The 15,985-nt window shown below is 39.2% G+C and overlaps 1 protein-coding gene across 2 annotated transcripts in view; it reads right to left on the reverse strand.

Moving 5' to 3' along the window:
• The window catches only part of LOC130046290 (A disintegrin and metalloproteinase with thrombospondin motifs 4-like), a 30,390-nt gene that overhangs the window by 7,197 nt on the left and 7,208 nt on the right, over positions 1-15,985 (reverse strand). Inside the window, exon 2 of one of the 2 annotated variants that reach the window (XM_048885783.2) lies at positions 13,102-13,179. The exons of the other annotated variant lie outside the window; for it this stretch is intronic. Coding sequence (XP_048741740.2) covers positions 13,102-13,179 — 78 coding nt within the window. The remainder of the gene's footprint in view (positions 1-13,101; positions 13,180-15,985) is intronic. 2 annotated transcript variants of the gene reach the window in all.

Consider the following 15,985-nt stretch of genomic DNA (forward strand, 5'->3'; position numbering starts at 1 on the left):
TCATAGCTAGCAATGCATCAAATTCACTCATGGATACCATCGTATTACATCCGAGATCTATTTCGAGTGCACGAGACATTCGAGGAGTTCCGATTGGTTGATATCAACAGACGCCATGATGTTATACCGGTAAACAACATCTTGAACATGAATCGAGAACAGGAGTTGATGCAGATATTCGGAGGAGAATCTTCCAGTCATTGAGTAAGTGATTTACTGTGTATCTTATAGTTATAAACTCTCTAATATATTGTTCAAAACGAAACTGACCATCGCTCATTGTATGTTGTTGCGTCATATCTTGAAAGTCAGTATTCACGTTCATTTACATGCTTTATTCAATTCTTTGAAATTAAGTTGAATTGATTTTTTTTTTAAATTTCCTTTGTATGAGATTAGACTGCTTCTAGTTGCATTATTCGCGGATCTTTTTTATACTTTGGACAGGACCATATAGGTACTTGTAACAAATGGAGAGAGGGTTAAAAAGAATTAGGCCTATTTCCGTAATACCTATGCTATTTTAGTTTACTTTCTAGTCGGGTTATAGCGAGCGAAACGACGCGACGAGGTCGCTCCAATGATTATACCGAGCGAAGCTCGGACGTGCCGAAGGCCCGTCCGCGAAGCAAGGCTCTAAAGGTAACACGTATGTAAAAGAAAAAAGTCAAAATCAGCAAAAGAAAAAGAGATAATCTCTATATACGTTCACTGAAATTGTCGTGATCCATATGGGCGCCGCCATTTATTTTTTCCATTACCTGCTTCAACAGTTATTCGTGTTTTATTTTGAATGCCAATAATAGAAGACTCTAACGTGCAATTCGTAATTTAAACACTCAGTTTGTTGAAAGTGAATAGTATAATTATCATTGTCACAGGTTTTAGCAAATAAATACATATAAAACCGTAATACGACTAAATAGATGAACGAGTTCATGAGTTTCTTTGAATAAGAATATACGATAAAATTTCGGTTACTTTTTTACCATTTTGAAGTTATTGGTTAATTTTGTTAGTTTTAACGGCCTTTTTCATTGCATACGGAATGTATTATTGTTGTTTATAATATGTTTGCTTTGAAAAAGAGAAAAAAGTCGAGGCTAAATGTGACGTCAAAATGCACAGTTTACGTCGCCTTGCGTTTTATTTCCCGCGTTCAATGAATAGGCGGATCATGTAAAACTGTTGTCCCCATATAAACTCATTTAATATTGAGATGTTACGGGGTGTTTAGCGCAAGGAAATTTCATTCAAAATATATATTTATAAATGAATCATAATCTACCGTACTTAACGGAATTATGATTACCACTCGGGACACGGAGTTACGTACATGCTTCGCTCGGTCCAACGGCCACACCGTATACATATTACATTTGAGTTACGTGATTTGCTCTTCATCAGTTGAAAAAAGATGAGTATCACCCATAATGCTTCCGAAAAAATGTCGCCGTCACTGCGGTATATTTCATTGACAAACCAGTAATTAAAATAATTAGATTGTTTAGAAAGTAGCATAAACGTTTTTCTTTAAATTCCAGACAAGCTTTCTCATAGCTTCAAACATTTTGTTTTTGCTTGGTTCAAGAGAAGAAGAAGAAAAAAACCATTGCAGCTAATATGACGTCACAATTTGTGACTGTTTACACCAAGCGCGTTATATTTCCCACGTTAAATGTAGAGACGGATAAAAGTCGTGTTGCAAGATCTTAATGGGCTTCGCTCGTCTCAACGGTCACGCCGTACAACATATTATTTGCAAAACTGAATGGTTTATCAAGTACATGTAAATGGTGTTTTTTAATGAATGGTTGGTTATTATTTTTTTATTCAAATGCTGATGATTTGGACCCAGATGCCCAGTTAGAAAAGTTAAACTGCATTGTGATCAGGGATGTGATCTCCGGAATCTCAATTTTGTCACTGAATTGACAAATTGCCATCAATGCATATACGTTTAAATGGATTGAAGATCTTGTCTTGGCAATAAAGTTAATTCGTACGTAAAGTCGGGTCAGCATGATATTAACAGTTGTACATCAAATATAGCATTTATTAGCCCAATGGGCTATAACCCAGCATTGATTATTGCTCGACTTTGAAAATCGGTGGTCCCAGATGTCGGGCGATGGTGATTACAGGTATACACCCCTGAATGATTCCTCCTATGTTATACACCATTCAAACTTCTATATAGGAGAATGCAAGGTATTTCGTAATTATTTACAATTTTATACCTTTTTCAGAATATATTCATGATAGTCTTGCAGGTATCACACCGGTAATTATTTTCACTATATATTACTATAGAGGAAAAAAATAATTGAAAATCAATTTACAAAATTTATGCCGAATAACGCAGTCGGACACGTTCTATGTTACCTATCTCGTCTGCCAACACCAGAAAAACAACACCCTACGCGGTATTTCGAAAATAAATTACCCGCAAACAAGACTACCCTCAAATCCACATGTTTTTCACATATGTGTGTAAACAGCCGGAGTGCACCTCAGGAAGTAGCATCAGCTACCAACAGCAAATAATTCCTTTGTATACACTTGGTTATTTCTACAAATTACACAAAATTTCCTAATCAGGGGTACAAAAATTAAGAGAAAAGAAGAAGAGGAAATGAGAAAAATCGCACAAGGAAAAAAAATATTTCTTTGAATATATGGAACTACAATTGATTAAGTTCATTTTGATTGGACAATTACCGGTGTGATACCTGCAGATACATGTACAGAAGTTGTGATGGTGTGTTGATAAGGCTGTCTTCAACTTGCCATGTCTGAGAGTTCCAACATGCAGGCTTGGCGTGTAATGTGTATAAATCTCAAATGGAGTTACTTAACGTTATTTAGTTGTTGTTTTTTTAAAGAATATCATTTCAATTTATACACACTTGTCAAGTGAATCTGATGAGACCGCTACATGTATTAGTGAGTAAAAGCACTCTATCTTAACCGTAATAGTGAGTAAAAGCACTCTGTCTTAACCGTAAAAAAACCCCAACTATTTACAGTTTATCACAACAAATGGATGGGACAGTAGAGTTGTTGCAGACAATATGTGATTGTGATGACCAAGTACTGAACAAGTGGACGATTAGAAGAAGGTCCAGAATTATATCATGTTTTTGATTCTAAGGTGCAGATAGCATGGAGATAGTCATATTATTCTCCCGTTCATCTATGATGGAGAAACTTGTAAAAATGTTTACAGTGTTCTCCCTAATGATTAAGTGCTCACAAGGCTGTATTAATTTATCAGAATATAAAGTCCTTCACAGTACTGACTTTAAACTTAATGTAGATTGTCTCCAGATTTTTCTGAGGAAAAGTACGTATAGTTTACATGTGTGAATTTCGAATATATTATCGCATATGGTAGCTCGTCTAATATATGCGAATTTTATACAAGGGTATCAGTTTGCAATTCCGGAAATGTTACAGCTGAGCAAACAAACCCCGGATGTTAGAATTCTCACCCCTTTCTCTTTCAAATCTATATTTAGATCGGTAAAACGTACCAAAATTCGCTCCTGAAAATATTCTCTGAAATGTATGGTTTATTTTGTTCCCCCAGTTGTACATCCTCCACATTTAACTGGTCAATTTCACACAATTGATACTGGGACAAGTGCCTGCCCATCTAGCTTACCTTAGCATATAGCACCTGATGTTAGCAATGTGCAAAATGCCCAACTTCCGTCTGCCCCCCCCCCCCCCCCCCCCCCCCCCCCCTGCATGATTTTATTGATTTTCACAATGGATACCATGTAAAACATTCTACTAAGAAAAAAATATCGCGGGGGAATTTGTCAACTTAGCGATGCTGCTCGTTAGGAATCCAGTCAATACCCAGTCAGCTGCCACTCAAACCATTGACTCGCAGGGTAATCTCGTGACGCAGCCAAAACACTCCAACAAAATTGTGTCAATCGAGAGATGGACTAATGCATTCCTTATTTATGCTAGCATCTACACGGCAACACACCCACATAGAACACAGCAGTTGTTTAAATACTTGCACGATATTCGCTTAGGTTCTATGAAATCCATGGGGTGGGCTACCTACGACGAGCAGTATCGTCTGAGAATGGCGCACAACCCTTCTCGAGACTGGGGAACAGTAGATAGTGAACTTTGGCTACTCTATATGACCCCCACACCAGATAGGCCAGGCACTAATCCCCTTCACAAGTGTTTTGATTATAACTATCAGGGTGCATGTGACAAAGTGCAATGTGGGTATGCCCATCGCTGCCTGAAATGCAATGGCAGACACCCATCGCTGTCGTGCACCAACCCCAACATAACCTCTAGTCAATCCAATGCTAGTTTCAATCATGCTTTTCGGGCACCAACAGCAAGCACTAATAAGTCGTTTCGTCACATATCAGGCCCAGCTCAACAGCCATCGAATCGAAACCCTGCACAACACAAGCACATGGGACCTAGGCCTTTCCCCAGTAATTATTAATTCTTTACTGAAATATTTGGATAGTTACCACAATCAGTGGCGTAGCTTCCATTGAGGCAACCGAGGCAGCTGCCTCGGTAAAAAAAAAACCCACTTTTTACGTTGTTAAAATGTCGATAGCTTCTGCCTCGGTAATATTCGAACCCAAGCTACGCGTATGCCAATTGGTTAAACACCCAAATTTTGAGGGACATAACTTTTCTGGAATTAGTGCCTATCGTCCTAGCCTTTACAATATGGAGCCTCAGTTTGTAAACTGGACAACCTTGCACTGGTACACATTCTAAAGAAACAGTCTGCTAAGTCACATAGTGTCATGCATTTTATTAGATCTTTAGTTCTTATGGCACTCAAACACAATATTCAGTTCAAACCCGAACATACACTAGGCAAAGTTAATGTAATTGCTTACGCAATATCTCGTAAACAGTGGGACATCCTGAGGTTGGCTGCGCCACAAGCAATCCCAGTCCAATTCCTGAAGAGGCTCTCAGAAGTCAGATCCATCAGTTGTTAGATGCTTCAGTAGCAACCAACACTAAATCATCACATCGTGTAGGCATCAAGACCTTCAAGGCATTTCGTAGGATACATAATCTCCAACAGATTTGGCCTCCACCGGACTCGCACATCTCACAGTTCATTGTATACTTGTCAACAATGGGCTACAAACACTCCACAGCGCAATCGTACATTACAGCAATTAGTTTTTATACCAAAGTCTCTCACAATATTGACCCTACTGGTCAGTTTATCATCAGAAAACTTTTGCAGGACATGCAAAGAACTAGCACTCATAGTAAAGACTCGCGACTGCCCATTACATTGCAGCTTTTAAACCGTATCATTTCAGTTTTACGCACAGCATGTCACAACCTTTATGAACCCAAATTATTTTCCGCGGCCTTTACACTGGCATTTCATGCTTTCTTGCGCATAGGCGAAATTGCACTATCTAAAGGCGACAATCCTCAATCGATACTACAGTTCGATGACATATTGCTTCAATCTAAAATACAACTCGCTATTAAGCGTTCTAAGACCGACCAGTTTGGTGTAGGAACAATTCTCAGTATTACAGCATCCCATGCCACAACATGCCCATTCGCCTCTATGCCGGCTTATATGCAATCCCACCCTGCGAAAAAGGGCCCCTTGTTTGTTCATTTTGGGGGACAGCCTCTAACTCGTTATCAGTTTTGTGCAACATTAAACAGGTGTTTGGCTATCCTTGGGATTGACACCACAAATTATAACTCCCATTCATTCAGAATAGGAGCAGCTACTAACCTGGCTATGCAAGGGGCCCACAGTAATGTTATTCAAGCAGCAGGGCGATGGCGCTCCAATGTGTTCCATTCATATGTTCGTTGAATATACTTGTATTGTTATTGCTTGTCTTTAATTCATTTGTATGCCCGTATTTGCTACCCCAAGCTAATTCACACCAAGAATTTTAGATGTAACAAGAGTTTGGATTGTGGGATCTTCAATTATAAAGAGAGCGGCCAGTTTTGCAGCTACTAGACTGGGGGTGGGGGGGGGGGGGGCGCTCAACCTCAACTTGGACAATATCTCCATTTGGTGGCAGGGCTATAGCGGCATGAAGATGCAGGACCTTGCTCCCAAACTAACGACCTTATTACGGTACGAAAATCCACCCGCCTTCTTAATTATCCATTGTGGAGCCAACAATATGGGACAGACTACAACGGAGCGCCTGCTGCAAATTCTAATTTCTACTTTGTTACAAATTTGTGCCATGTTTCCTACCACCTCTATCATCTGGTCCTCGTCATTGCCAAGGTTCTCGTGGCGTTTCGCAAATAATACCAGGTCAATGAACAGGATCAGAGGTAGAAAGGATAGGGAAGCTATCAGGTTTTTGTCAGTTCGGGGTGGCCGTCATATTAAACGCTCCCAATTCAGCGCCAAACCACCGACCCTCTTTGACTCCGATGGGGTTCACTTATCTCAGCTTGGCAATGATTTGTTGTTAAATAACTTCCAGGGGGCCCTTCTAAACTTCACTTGTTGTGATACCATTGACTTCCAGTCTAATTCTAGGGCAACGTATTCACTGGCCAGCGGTGACCATTGGCGTTGGGGAGCTGCCGCCGTCACCATTGTGGGCACTCCATTGGTGCGGTTGCAGAGCCATCTTCATGGCCCTTGCAAGTGGCGTGTTTCGTCACACCCCTACTCCAATGGAAGAGTGTTAACCATCTGGAAACAAATTCTGATGTGATATTCGAACTGTCTATTTAGCTTTGAGTATGTTGATTCGTCATCCTGTAAATACCTTATGCAGTTGACTAAACTACCATGAACCTGGTGAATGGACACCATACATTCCTATATATATACTTGTATGAACATTTGTTGCCTTTGACATTTTGAATGATTATTTCAATAAGCACCCGGATGTTTCCAATGGGAAGGTTGTTCCACTCTTCCACGAGGGCGTTTCCGAGCTCTGCCAAAGTCGTGGGTTGTGCTCTACGGCGTGAAAGGGCAACCTTCAGCATGTTCCATACATGCTCAATCGGATTCAAGTCCGGCGAGTGCGCTGGCCAGTCCATACGGACAATTGTCTCCTGCTGAAGGTACTGCTCCACCACCCTGGCGCGATGAGGACGGGCGTTATCATCCATCAGGATGAACCCAGGGCCAACAGCACCAGCGTAGGGTCTGACGTAAATATCGAGGATCTCATCCCGGTACCGCACCCCCGTCATTGTTCCTCTCTCCAGGACATGAAGATCTGTTCTTCCATCCCTGCTGATTTCACCCCAGACCATGATGGAACCACCACCATAACGGTCATGTTCACTGATGTTGGCATCATGGAAACGTTCACGTTGTCGTCACCACACTCGGTGCCTCCTGTCTGTAAAGTCCAAACAATACCTGGACTCATCGGTGAACAGAACTTGAACCCAATCGTTCTGTGTCCAAGTGACATGATCTTCAGTCCAGTCCAATCGCTCCCGCCGGTGTCGAACAGTCAGAGGGACTCGAACACATGCCCTTCTCGAGTTGAGACCTGCATTGTGAAGCCGATTCCGTATCGTCTGAGTGGACACATTCACCCCCGAGGTGTTCAGGAGGTCGTTACGTAGGCTGGTTGCTATCCAGAAGGGATGGCGTAGTGCTTGAAGAGCCACAAAATGGTCTTGGCGTTGGGTTATCGACCTCTGACGACCACCCCCATGTCGGTGTGCTGCTGTACCAAAAGTTTGCTGTCGGTTCCAGGCCCTGTTTACGACGCTCTGGCTGACGTTTAATGCATTTGCAACGTCACGTTGTGAATAGCCAGCGTCAAGCATTCCAATACATCTGCCCAGTTGTTCTGTCGTCAGGCGACGCCTTACACGTTGAGGGGGCATTGTGTTGATAAACGTAGTGTAAACACTCAAGTGAGTTTGAAATTTTAGAAAGAATCAGACAGCGATGCCTGAGTGAAAATCGTGCAATGGTAGCAAAAGCATTTCCCATGGCATGAAATGCACGTGCACGTTTGTTGAAGACGTTTTTGATTTTCACTTGGACACAATATTGCCACTTATGCAGTTATTAATTTTTTAGACAAAAAAATATGTATGATCCTTATTAAATTTTGAGTAGTATATTTACATTGTGTAAAAGTGACAGTGAAACACGTGTGTTTGTTTTGAATTCGGGTGGGTGTTTTGGGTATCGGTAGATTGATTGGCTATTTTTGAAAAGTGTTTACGGGTGAATAGGGCGAGTCCATGCTACGCATGAGGTAGCCACGTATAAGGTAGAATCTCGGGCGTTTAAAAATCATTCGAAGTTCGCTGCAACTTTGCAACAGACTACACCCCCACCCCTCCCAGTATTGATGCATATCGTTTTAACTTTAAGAATTGTTGATTTACTTATTCTATTTTCTTTTGTAGAATGGTTTTTTAAAGTCAAATGAAAGATTGATTTGGTACATATGTATTTATTAAAAATGTCTGTTGCACTAGTGTATGTGAGCTCATCCCACATACAGGTATTTGTTTTATTTTATAAATGATTTATGTTTGGTTGAACTGGTGAATAAGAACATAACTGCTTTTAAGGTCACATTATCCGAAAGATCCGTGATTCTCACTTTTAAATAGCAATGAGTATGGGGAAGTATTAACTATATTTACGTCTAAGGTTTGATGCAGCCATGACACGAGTAGAATCAAACATGCGACTTCACAGTTACGAACCAAAGGGTGTCACTGAACTACCGCGATCGGTTCCATATAAGGACTAGTTGACCATACATGTACTAGCAATGACGAATCTTGCGCCGGGAGACCCCCCCCCCCCCTCCCTCCCTTCACACACAGGGCCGTAAGTAGGGTTCTAAATCAGGGGAGGCAGGGGATTGGGGGCCGCCGATTGACTTTACGACTGAAAATGACACTTTTTAAATCCCAATTTATCATGTTTGTGTTTCATTTGTACTATGTAAAGAATCGTAATATGGTGTCAAAGACAAAGGTGCTTGTCTTCATTTTAAACATATATCCTATAATATAACATTTATATAATTTTATTTTCTTTTTTGCCAAAAAATCAGACGAGGCAGTTGCCTCGTCTGCCTCATCGGCAGTTACGGCCCTGATGATGCCATACAAACAGAAAGACAAAGTGACATGACTCCAAAATCTATAGGTGTCTTCCTCTTATTGTAAAGTAATTCTGTACAAAATTTGAAAACTGTACAATGAAAACTGATTTAGTTATTGTGTCACTAGGAAAGTGTTCATAATAACAAAGATCATGCCATACAGACAGACAGACAAAGTGAAATGACCCCAAAATCTATAGGCTTATTGTAAAATATTTCTGTACAATATTTGAAAACTGTACGATAAAAACTGCTGAAGTTATCGTGTCACAAAGAAAGTGTTGACGGACGGACGGACAATGTGATTACTATAGGGCTTCCCGCATTTCATGCGGGGCCCTAAAAATGCCAAATAGATATGATTGGCGTCATGAGAAAAGGGTCCTTATCTTTCGACGTCGCAATTCACAGAAAACGACGTCAAAGTTCCTGAACTTGAAACGTCAAAATCGCGGCAACGTAAAAAAAACCAACAACCTTGGTTTGTTGGTTGTATTTGCTTACATCCTGGATGCATTAATTATATAAATAATCACATAGCAGTTCCAACATAGAATCTGTAAATGCCCGAACAGAATTCTATAGATATTGCATGTAATTAATTTCAATGAACGGGTACAAATACCTGTGTTTGTTATATATGTGTAGCACAGTCTTGTAAATTCGTACAGATTTTCAAATAAAAATGTTATTCGCGGCTTAAATTTGATTATATACCGACTTGTACCGATATTTGTTAATTATCGTAGTGTATGTTGTTCCTAATTATGATGCAGCTTTGATTTTAGATTGAATATGTATTTATATCCATATAGTACAGTGTACATTGTATTTGATTTATTTCACATATATAGATCTATGTACAATCCCGTATACTTGTACCGTACATACACGTAAGAACTAATGGAAAGAATCTTATCTATTTTCCAAACATACTGTTATGTTATATGGAGCTGTAAAATTAGATTTCTGATAATCCACCATTTTTATTCAATTTGAGACAAACATTTCATGTCAAATAATGATAATACAGTTACTGATTATTTCGTGGAAGTTTTATGTCTAGGGCCCAAAAGGTGTGGTATTGTATGTACTTTACATGATTAAATAACTTTAAAATATCGCCATTCAAAGTAGTAAATATTATCTATATATATTACATGTAGCTATAACGAATATCAAATAATTTGATTTCAGCTTATAATGAGAAAAAATGAAAGAGCATACGATTTACCATAAAGTCACGTAGTACAAAGTACATGTAGTAGAGGGGGGGGGGGGGTACGGAGATAAAGTCACGTAGTACAAAGTACATGTAGTAGAGGGGGGGGGGGGGGTACGGAGATAAAGTCACGTAGTACAAAGTACATGTAGTAGAGGGGGGGGGGGGGGGGTACGGAGATAAAGTCACGTAGTACAAAGTACATGTAGTAGAGGGGGGGGGGGGGTACGGAGATAAAGTCACGTAGTACAAAGTACATGTAGTAGAGGGGGGGGGGTACGGAGATAAAGTCACGTAGTACAAAGTACATGTAGTAGAGGGGGGGGGGGTACGGAGATAAAGTCACGTAGTACAAAGTACATGTAGTAGAGGGGGGGGGGGGGGTACGGAGATAAAGTCACGTAGTACAAAGTACATGTAGTAGAGGGGGGGGGGGGTACGGAGATAAAGTCACGTAGTACAAAGTACATGTAGTAGAGGGGAGGGGGGTACGGAGATAAAGTCACGTAGTACAAAGTACATGTAGTAGAGGGGGGGGGGGGGGGGGTACGGAGATAAAGTCACGTAGTACAAAGTACATGTAGTAGAGGGGGGGGGGGGTACGGAGATAAAGTCACGTAGTACAAAGTACATGTAGTAGAGGGGGGGGGGTACGGAGATAAAGTCACGTAGTACAAAGTACATGTAGTAGAGGGGGGGGGGGGTACGGAGATAAAGTCACGTAGTACAAAGTACATGTAGTAGAGGGGGGGGGGGGTACGGAGATAAAGTCACGTAGTACAAAGTACATGTAGTAGAGGGGGGGGGGGTACGGAGATAAAGTCACGTAGTACAAAGTACATGTAGTAGAGGGGAGGGGGGTACGGAGATAAAGTCACGTAGTACAAAGTACATGTAGTAGAGGGGGGGGGGGGGGGTACGGAGATAAAGTCACGTAGTACAAAGTACATGTAGTAGAGGGGAGGGGGGTACGGAGATAAAGTCACGTAGTACAAAGTACATGTAGTAGAGGGGGGGGTACGGAGATAAAGTCACGTAGTACAAAATACATGTAGTAGAGGGGGGGGGGGTACGGGGAAGTTGACTAATATTATCGACATGTAGTCGTCCTTCATTTCCGCACGCGATTTTCTAATACAGTGAGGAATACGGAGGAATGCTGGACAACTCGCCCTCAAGACAACCCACCCCCCTTAGGACAACCCGCCCTCTCTGAGGACAAGTCACCCCTTCTCTTGAGACAACTCGCCCCCAATATCATATATAGATATATTATCACATTTTATTTTCATTATCACATTTTATTTTCATTTTGTGTGTGTGTGAGTAATTGTACAAAAATTTACACTTTTAACCCTATAATGATACGTCTTTTTATTTCATTCTTTAACACGAATGGTAAATTCTAACAGAATTATACACAGATTTATTTATTTCATTTCAGAAAAAAATGTTTTTCGTAATTCATTTGGCAAGGAAAATTACATTTACTGATCTTCAGGTAATTGATTGAATGAGACATTCAATCAATTACCTGAAGATCAGTAAATGTAATTGGTGACCAAAACTGAGAAAAAAAATTGGGAGTTGGGAGGTTTGTGTGTGTGTGTTTTATCGATACAATATATATAAGTGTAAATGTAAAGCATGAATATTCTGATACATGTAATTATTTTTTTATGCGTTTCTCAACTAATTCCCGTTGAAAAAATCATAACATTCCCCATATTAGAAATTTGATAACGGCTTTCTTTACTGTTCTTTTACGCGGCGATTTCAAAGTGTAGAGTACTCTGATGATGAGTACCTTAACGTTTGAAGGAAATTAATAACAGCTTGGGGGGAAATCAAACAATTAGATTTAACAACAGACGCAGATTATTGATAATTATACTACGTCAGCTGTAGACCAAGCTAATAATCTCCCTATACCAAACGCTAACTTGTTTCCGCTGAAATTATATACTTTACATGTACGTACAAGTGATGATGAATTTACTGAACCCAAACACTGGATTTTCACTAAAATCTTTCGTTTTGTATAAAAAGACAGGAAGTTCGGTGTTGATGTGAACATGTCTTTTTGTCTGTCATGTATATATACTATTTATAAGAAATTTATTAATTTTTGCTAATATACCTCTTGGATTTAGACCAAAAATAATAATTGTAAACATGTATGATATGAAAGGGAGAGTTATATTAAGAGAGGGGCGAGTTGTCCTAAAGAGAGGGCGAGTTGTCTTCAGGGCGAGTTGTCTTAGGGGCGAGTTGTCCTGATACCATACGGATCACCACTCCCTGCAATACCCTATGTCAAATATTCAACCCTAACCCCATGCAGTTCTTTTGCCGGCATCTTTGAACAAATATGAATTTTCACAAGATACAATTCTGTCTGGGGGGAGCAATGGTGGATCTGTCATCATTCATGTTAGCTGCAGAACTGCAGCTCTCTGGGAATATTGGACAGAGAGCTACAGTTCTGCAGCGAGATTCATATTTACTGGAATGGTTATATTGGTAAAGTTCTACATAAAAGAGTAATTATTCAAACGATCAGTTAAAAAGTTGCATGCATGACTATGTAAACTTATTTCACTCACACAAACTGAATAAATGTGAAGCGTGAACAGCGCATATTCATACATAACCGCTACATGTATTTCTTTTTACTACTACATGTCCGGTGGTTACGCTGTCATATTGTAAAACATTGTAACTATATCGTTAGTGCAATCATTTTTATCTTACCACCACCAATTCCAGATGACCCATTTGCTGCAGTAATGTTGGGCGGCATAATACATAGTCCTCTTTGGACACCTCTTCCTGCAAGAAATGAGAATTTACAATTTCGAATACTAGGCATTCCATACAGGAATGTAATGATATCTAATTAATGATATACAAACACCTACAATTCTAGAGCATTGTCATAATTCTACAATAATTTTAAACATTTTGATCTTTAAAAAAAACAACAACAAAAAAACATTCTACTGCTTAGTATACACTAAGTCGATATATCCTTGTTTGACCTAAATGCAGGTGAAGTATCATATCACCCCAAAAATGTCAAATTAAATAACATTATGCGCTCGAGCTTGCGAGGTCGATATAATAATATATTTATTATATACTTTCATGTAAGATACTCTAATCTGATTGGTTGCAGGGCCGTAACTGCCGATGAGGCAGACGAGGCAACTGCCTCGTCTGATTTTTTGGCAAAAAAGAAAATAAAATTATATAAATGTTATATTATAGGATATATGTTTAAAATGAAGACAAGCACCTTTGTCTTTGACACCATATTACGATTCTTTACATAGTACAAATGAAACACAAACATGATAAATTGGGATTTAAAAAGTGTCATTTTCAGTCGTAAAGTCAATCGGCGGCCCCCAATCCCCTGCCTCCCCTGATTTAGAACCCTACTTACGGCCCTGGGTTGAGAAGCATTTGAAAAACATAACACAGGTATTTCCCTCTGAGAATAGAAAACACGCACTCCAGGGTGATAGTATCTAGCAACAAGTAACATTACTTGACAACGGGTGATATTTTAGAAATTATCACATGCGTTAAATTTATGCGCGTACGGTTCGCCGTAGATTATTAAAGAGAAAGCCAACCCTTACTACATTGTTGCTTTTATGAATAAAGTATTATTTAATGATTTACAGATATCATATATGACAATGGTTAGCAACAAAAATCCTTGCTTGACGATTAAACCAATATTAATCTATCAAATATTCAAACTAATCGCCGCTAAGAGAGCGGCCATTGAAGTATGATTTATGACGTCATATGGAAAAAATGGAGACTTTATAAACTACATGTATTTAGAAAGAATCTGAATCTTATAAAGATTTCATTTGAAATTTATAAAATAAATTCGAGGAGTTTATTGTAAAGTTTCTAATGATGTATGCCGAGCAGAGCTTAATCGTTTACCATAAGAAACGGAATCTTAGATCATATTCAAACTCAGGATTAATCTTTAGTTAATAGAATATATCAAACAACTAAAATATCCAATATATGGGTAAAAATCCTTAATGCGACTTTACATAGTTTAGGATTTTCTTTCATCATAAATAAAGATAGTGATGTAAAACCTTGTATCAACTCAGATTATTAAATACAGAATTACTGATCAATTTTTGCAAATGCAAATTGTAAATATTCATAACCCTGACGAATTACTGTAGAATCATTTAAATTCGTAGGGGCCAATTTTCGTGGTTTGTTGAATTTTCATGGGTTCGTGGAGACGTAATTTAGTGAATTTATATATTTGTAAGATTCTTGTATAATAGTTGTTTTTATTCGTTGAGGATGTAAATTCGTGGATGAGGGATACCCACGAATTCCACGAAAATTGAGCCACCACGAATTCTAATGATTCCACAGTAACACTTTTCAGTAAATTATCTGTGCGATGATTTACATGTAACAGCGCTTTTACAAGTTGGAAAAAAACTGTCGAAACTTTAATAGTTATCTTGCTCATTAGCAGAGTTGTAACAATGCTTTTCAGGCACATGGTGCCAAATATACTGAAACTTAAAATTGTAAATGGCGAATACATCAATTTGGAACTATTGGTTAGAAATTCACATGGGATTGATCTCGACGATGATCCCAACTATTTCGCCATGAAAGTGTCTTATTTTGGCCCCTAAGTTAAAAAAAGCCAAGGTCATTACCGATATACAGGGTTTGATCTCATTTACGCTTCTGCATATGATTGGACACATCCTGAGAGCATTGCCAAATTATTTAAATATATCCATACCGTTAGGCTGGGGGCAAATAGAGTTATGACCTTTGGATGGCACGATTATGATGCACAATGTACGTTGAAGAAGGAAGCTAGCCCTTCCCGCTCAATTGCCTTTGGTGAGCAAGAGCTGTGGCTCATGTACACGTACCGTACATCGACCACCCAGACTTCCTACCCTCAGGTTTCACTCCTGTTATGATTTTAATTACAAGGAGCAATGTAGTAAACCTCAGTGCCAATATAAACATGAATACATATCATGTTTACAAAATCACTCCTACATCAGACACGAGACATCATCAGGCTCATTGCTTGTTTAAGTACATACTGAAATGTAAAATAAGAAACCACAAAGCAACACGAACGTCCAAATCAATAACAATTAAATTCTAAAGCAAGTTTTAAACAAATTGAAAATGAAAACAATAATTCAGATACTTGACAATACAAAGATTATCAATAAATAAATCCTACTGTATTGCACTGTATGTACCTGACTCCGTACCCCGGTATTCGGACTCCTGGAAATGGTGACAAACTACATCTTTTTTCCCGGGACACCATAGCTGTTTCGTCTTTGAATCCTCTCGTTTTATAGCTACAAGCCACTTTAATTGTAATGCAGCATCTTTTGGGAATCTGTGGCCATTAGATCGCCCACAACCAGGCACACAACAATATCTAACCATCGCAATTCTTCTTAAAGTTGAACACCATAAGAAAGTGAAAATAAAGCTCTAAAACGCACGCGAGACTTGATCATGCATATTTAGTATACCCTATCGCAACACAGTAAAACTTAAAACCGGGATATTATTCAATGTATAAAGGATGGATAAT

Source organism: Ostrea edulis, chromosome 7 (genome assembly GCF_947568905.1).
Source record: "Ostrea edulis chromosome 7, xbOstEdul1.1, whole genome shotgun sequence".
Classification (NCBI taxonomy): Eukaryota; Metazoa; Mollusca; class Bivalvia; order Ostreida; family Ostreidae; genus Ostrea; species Ostrea edulis.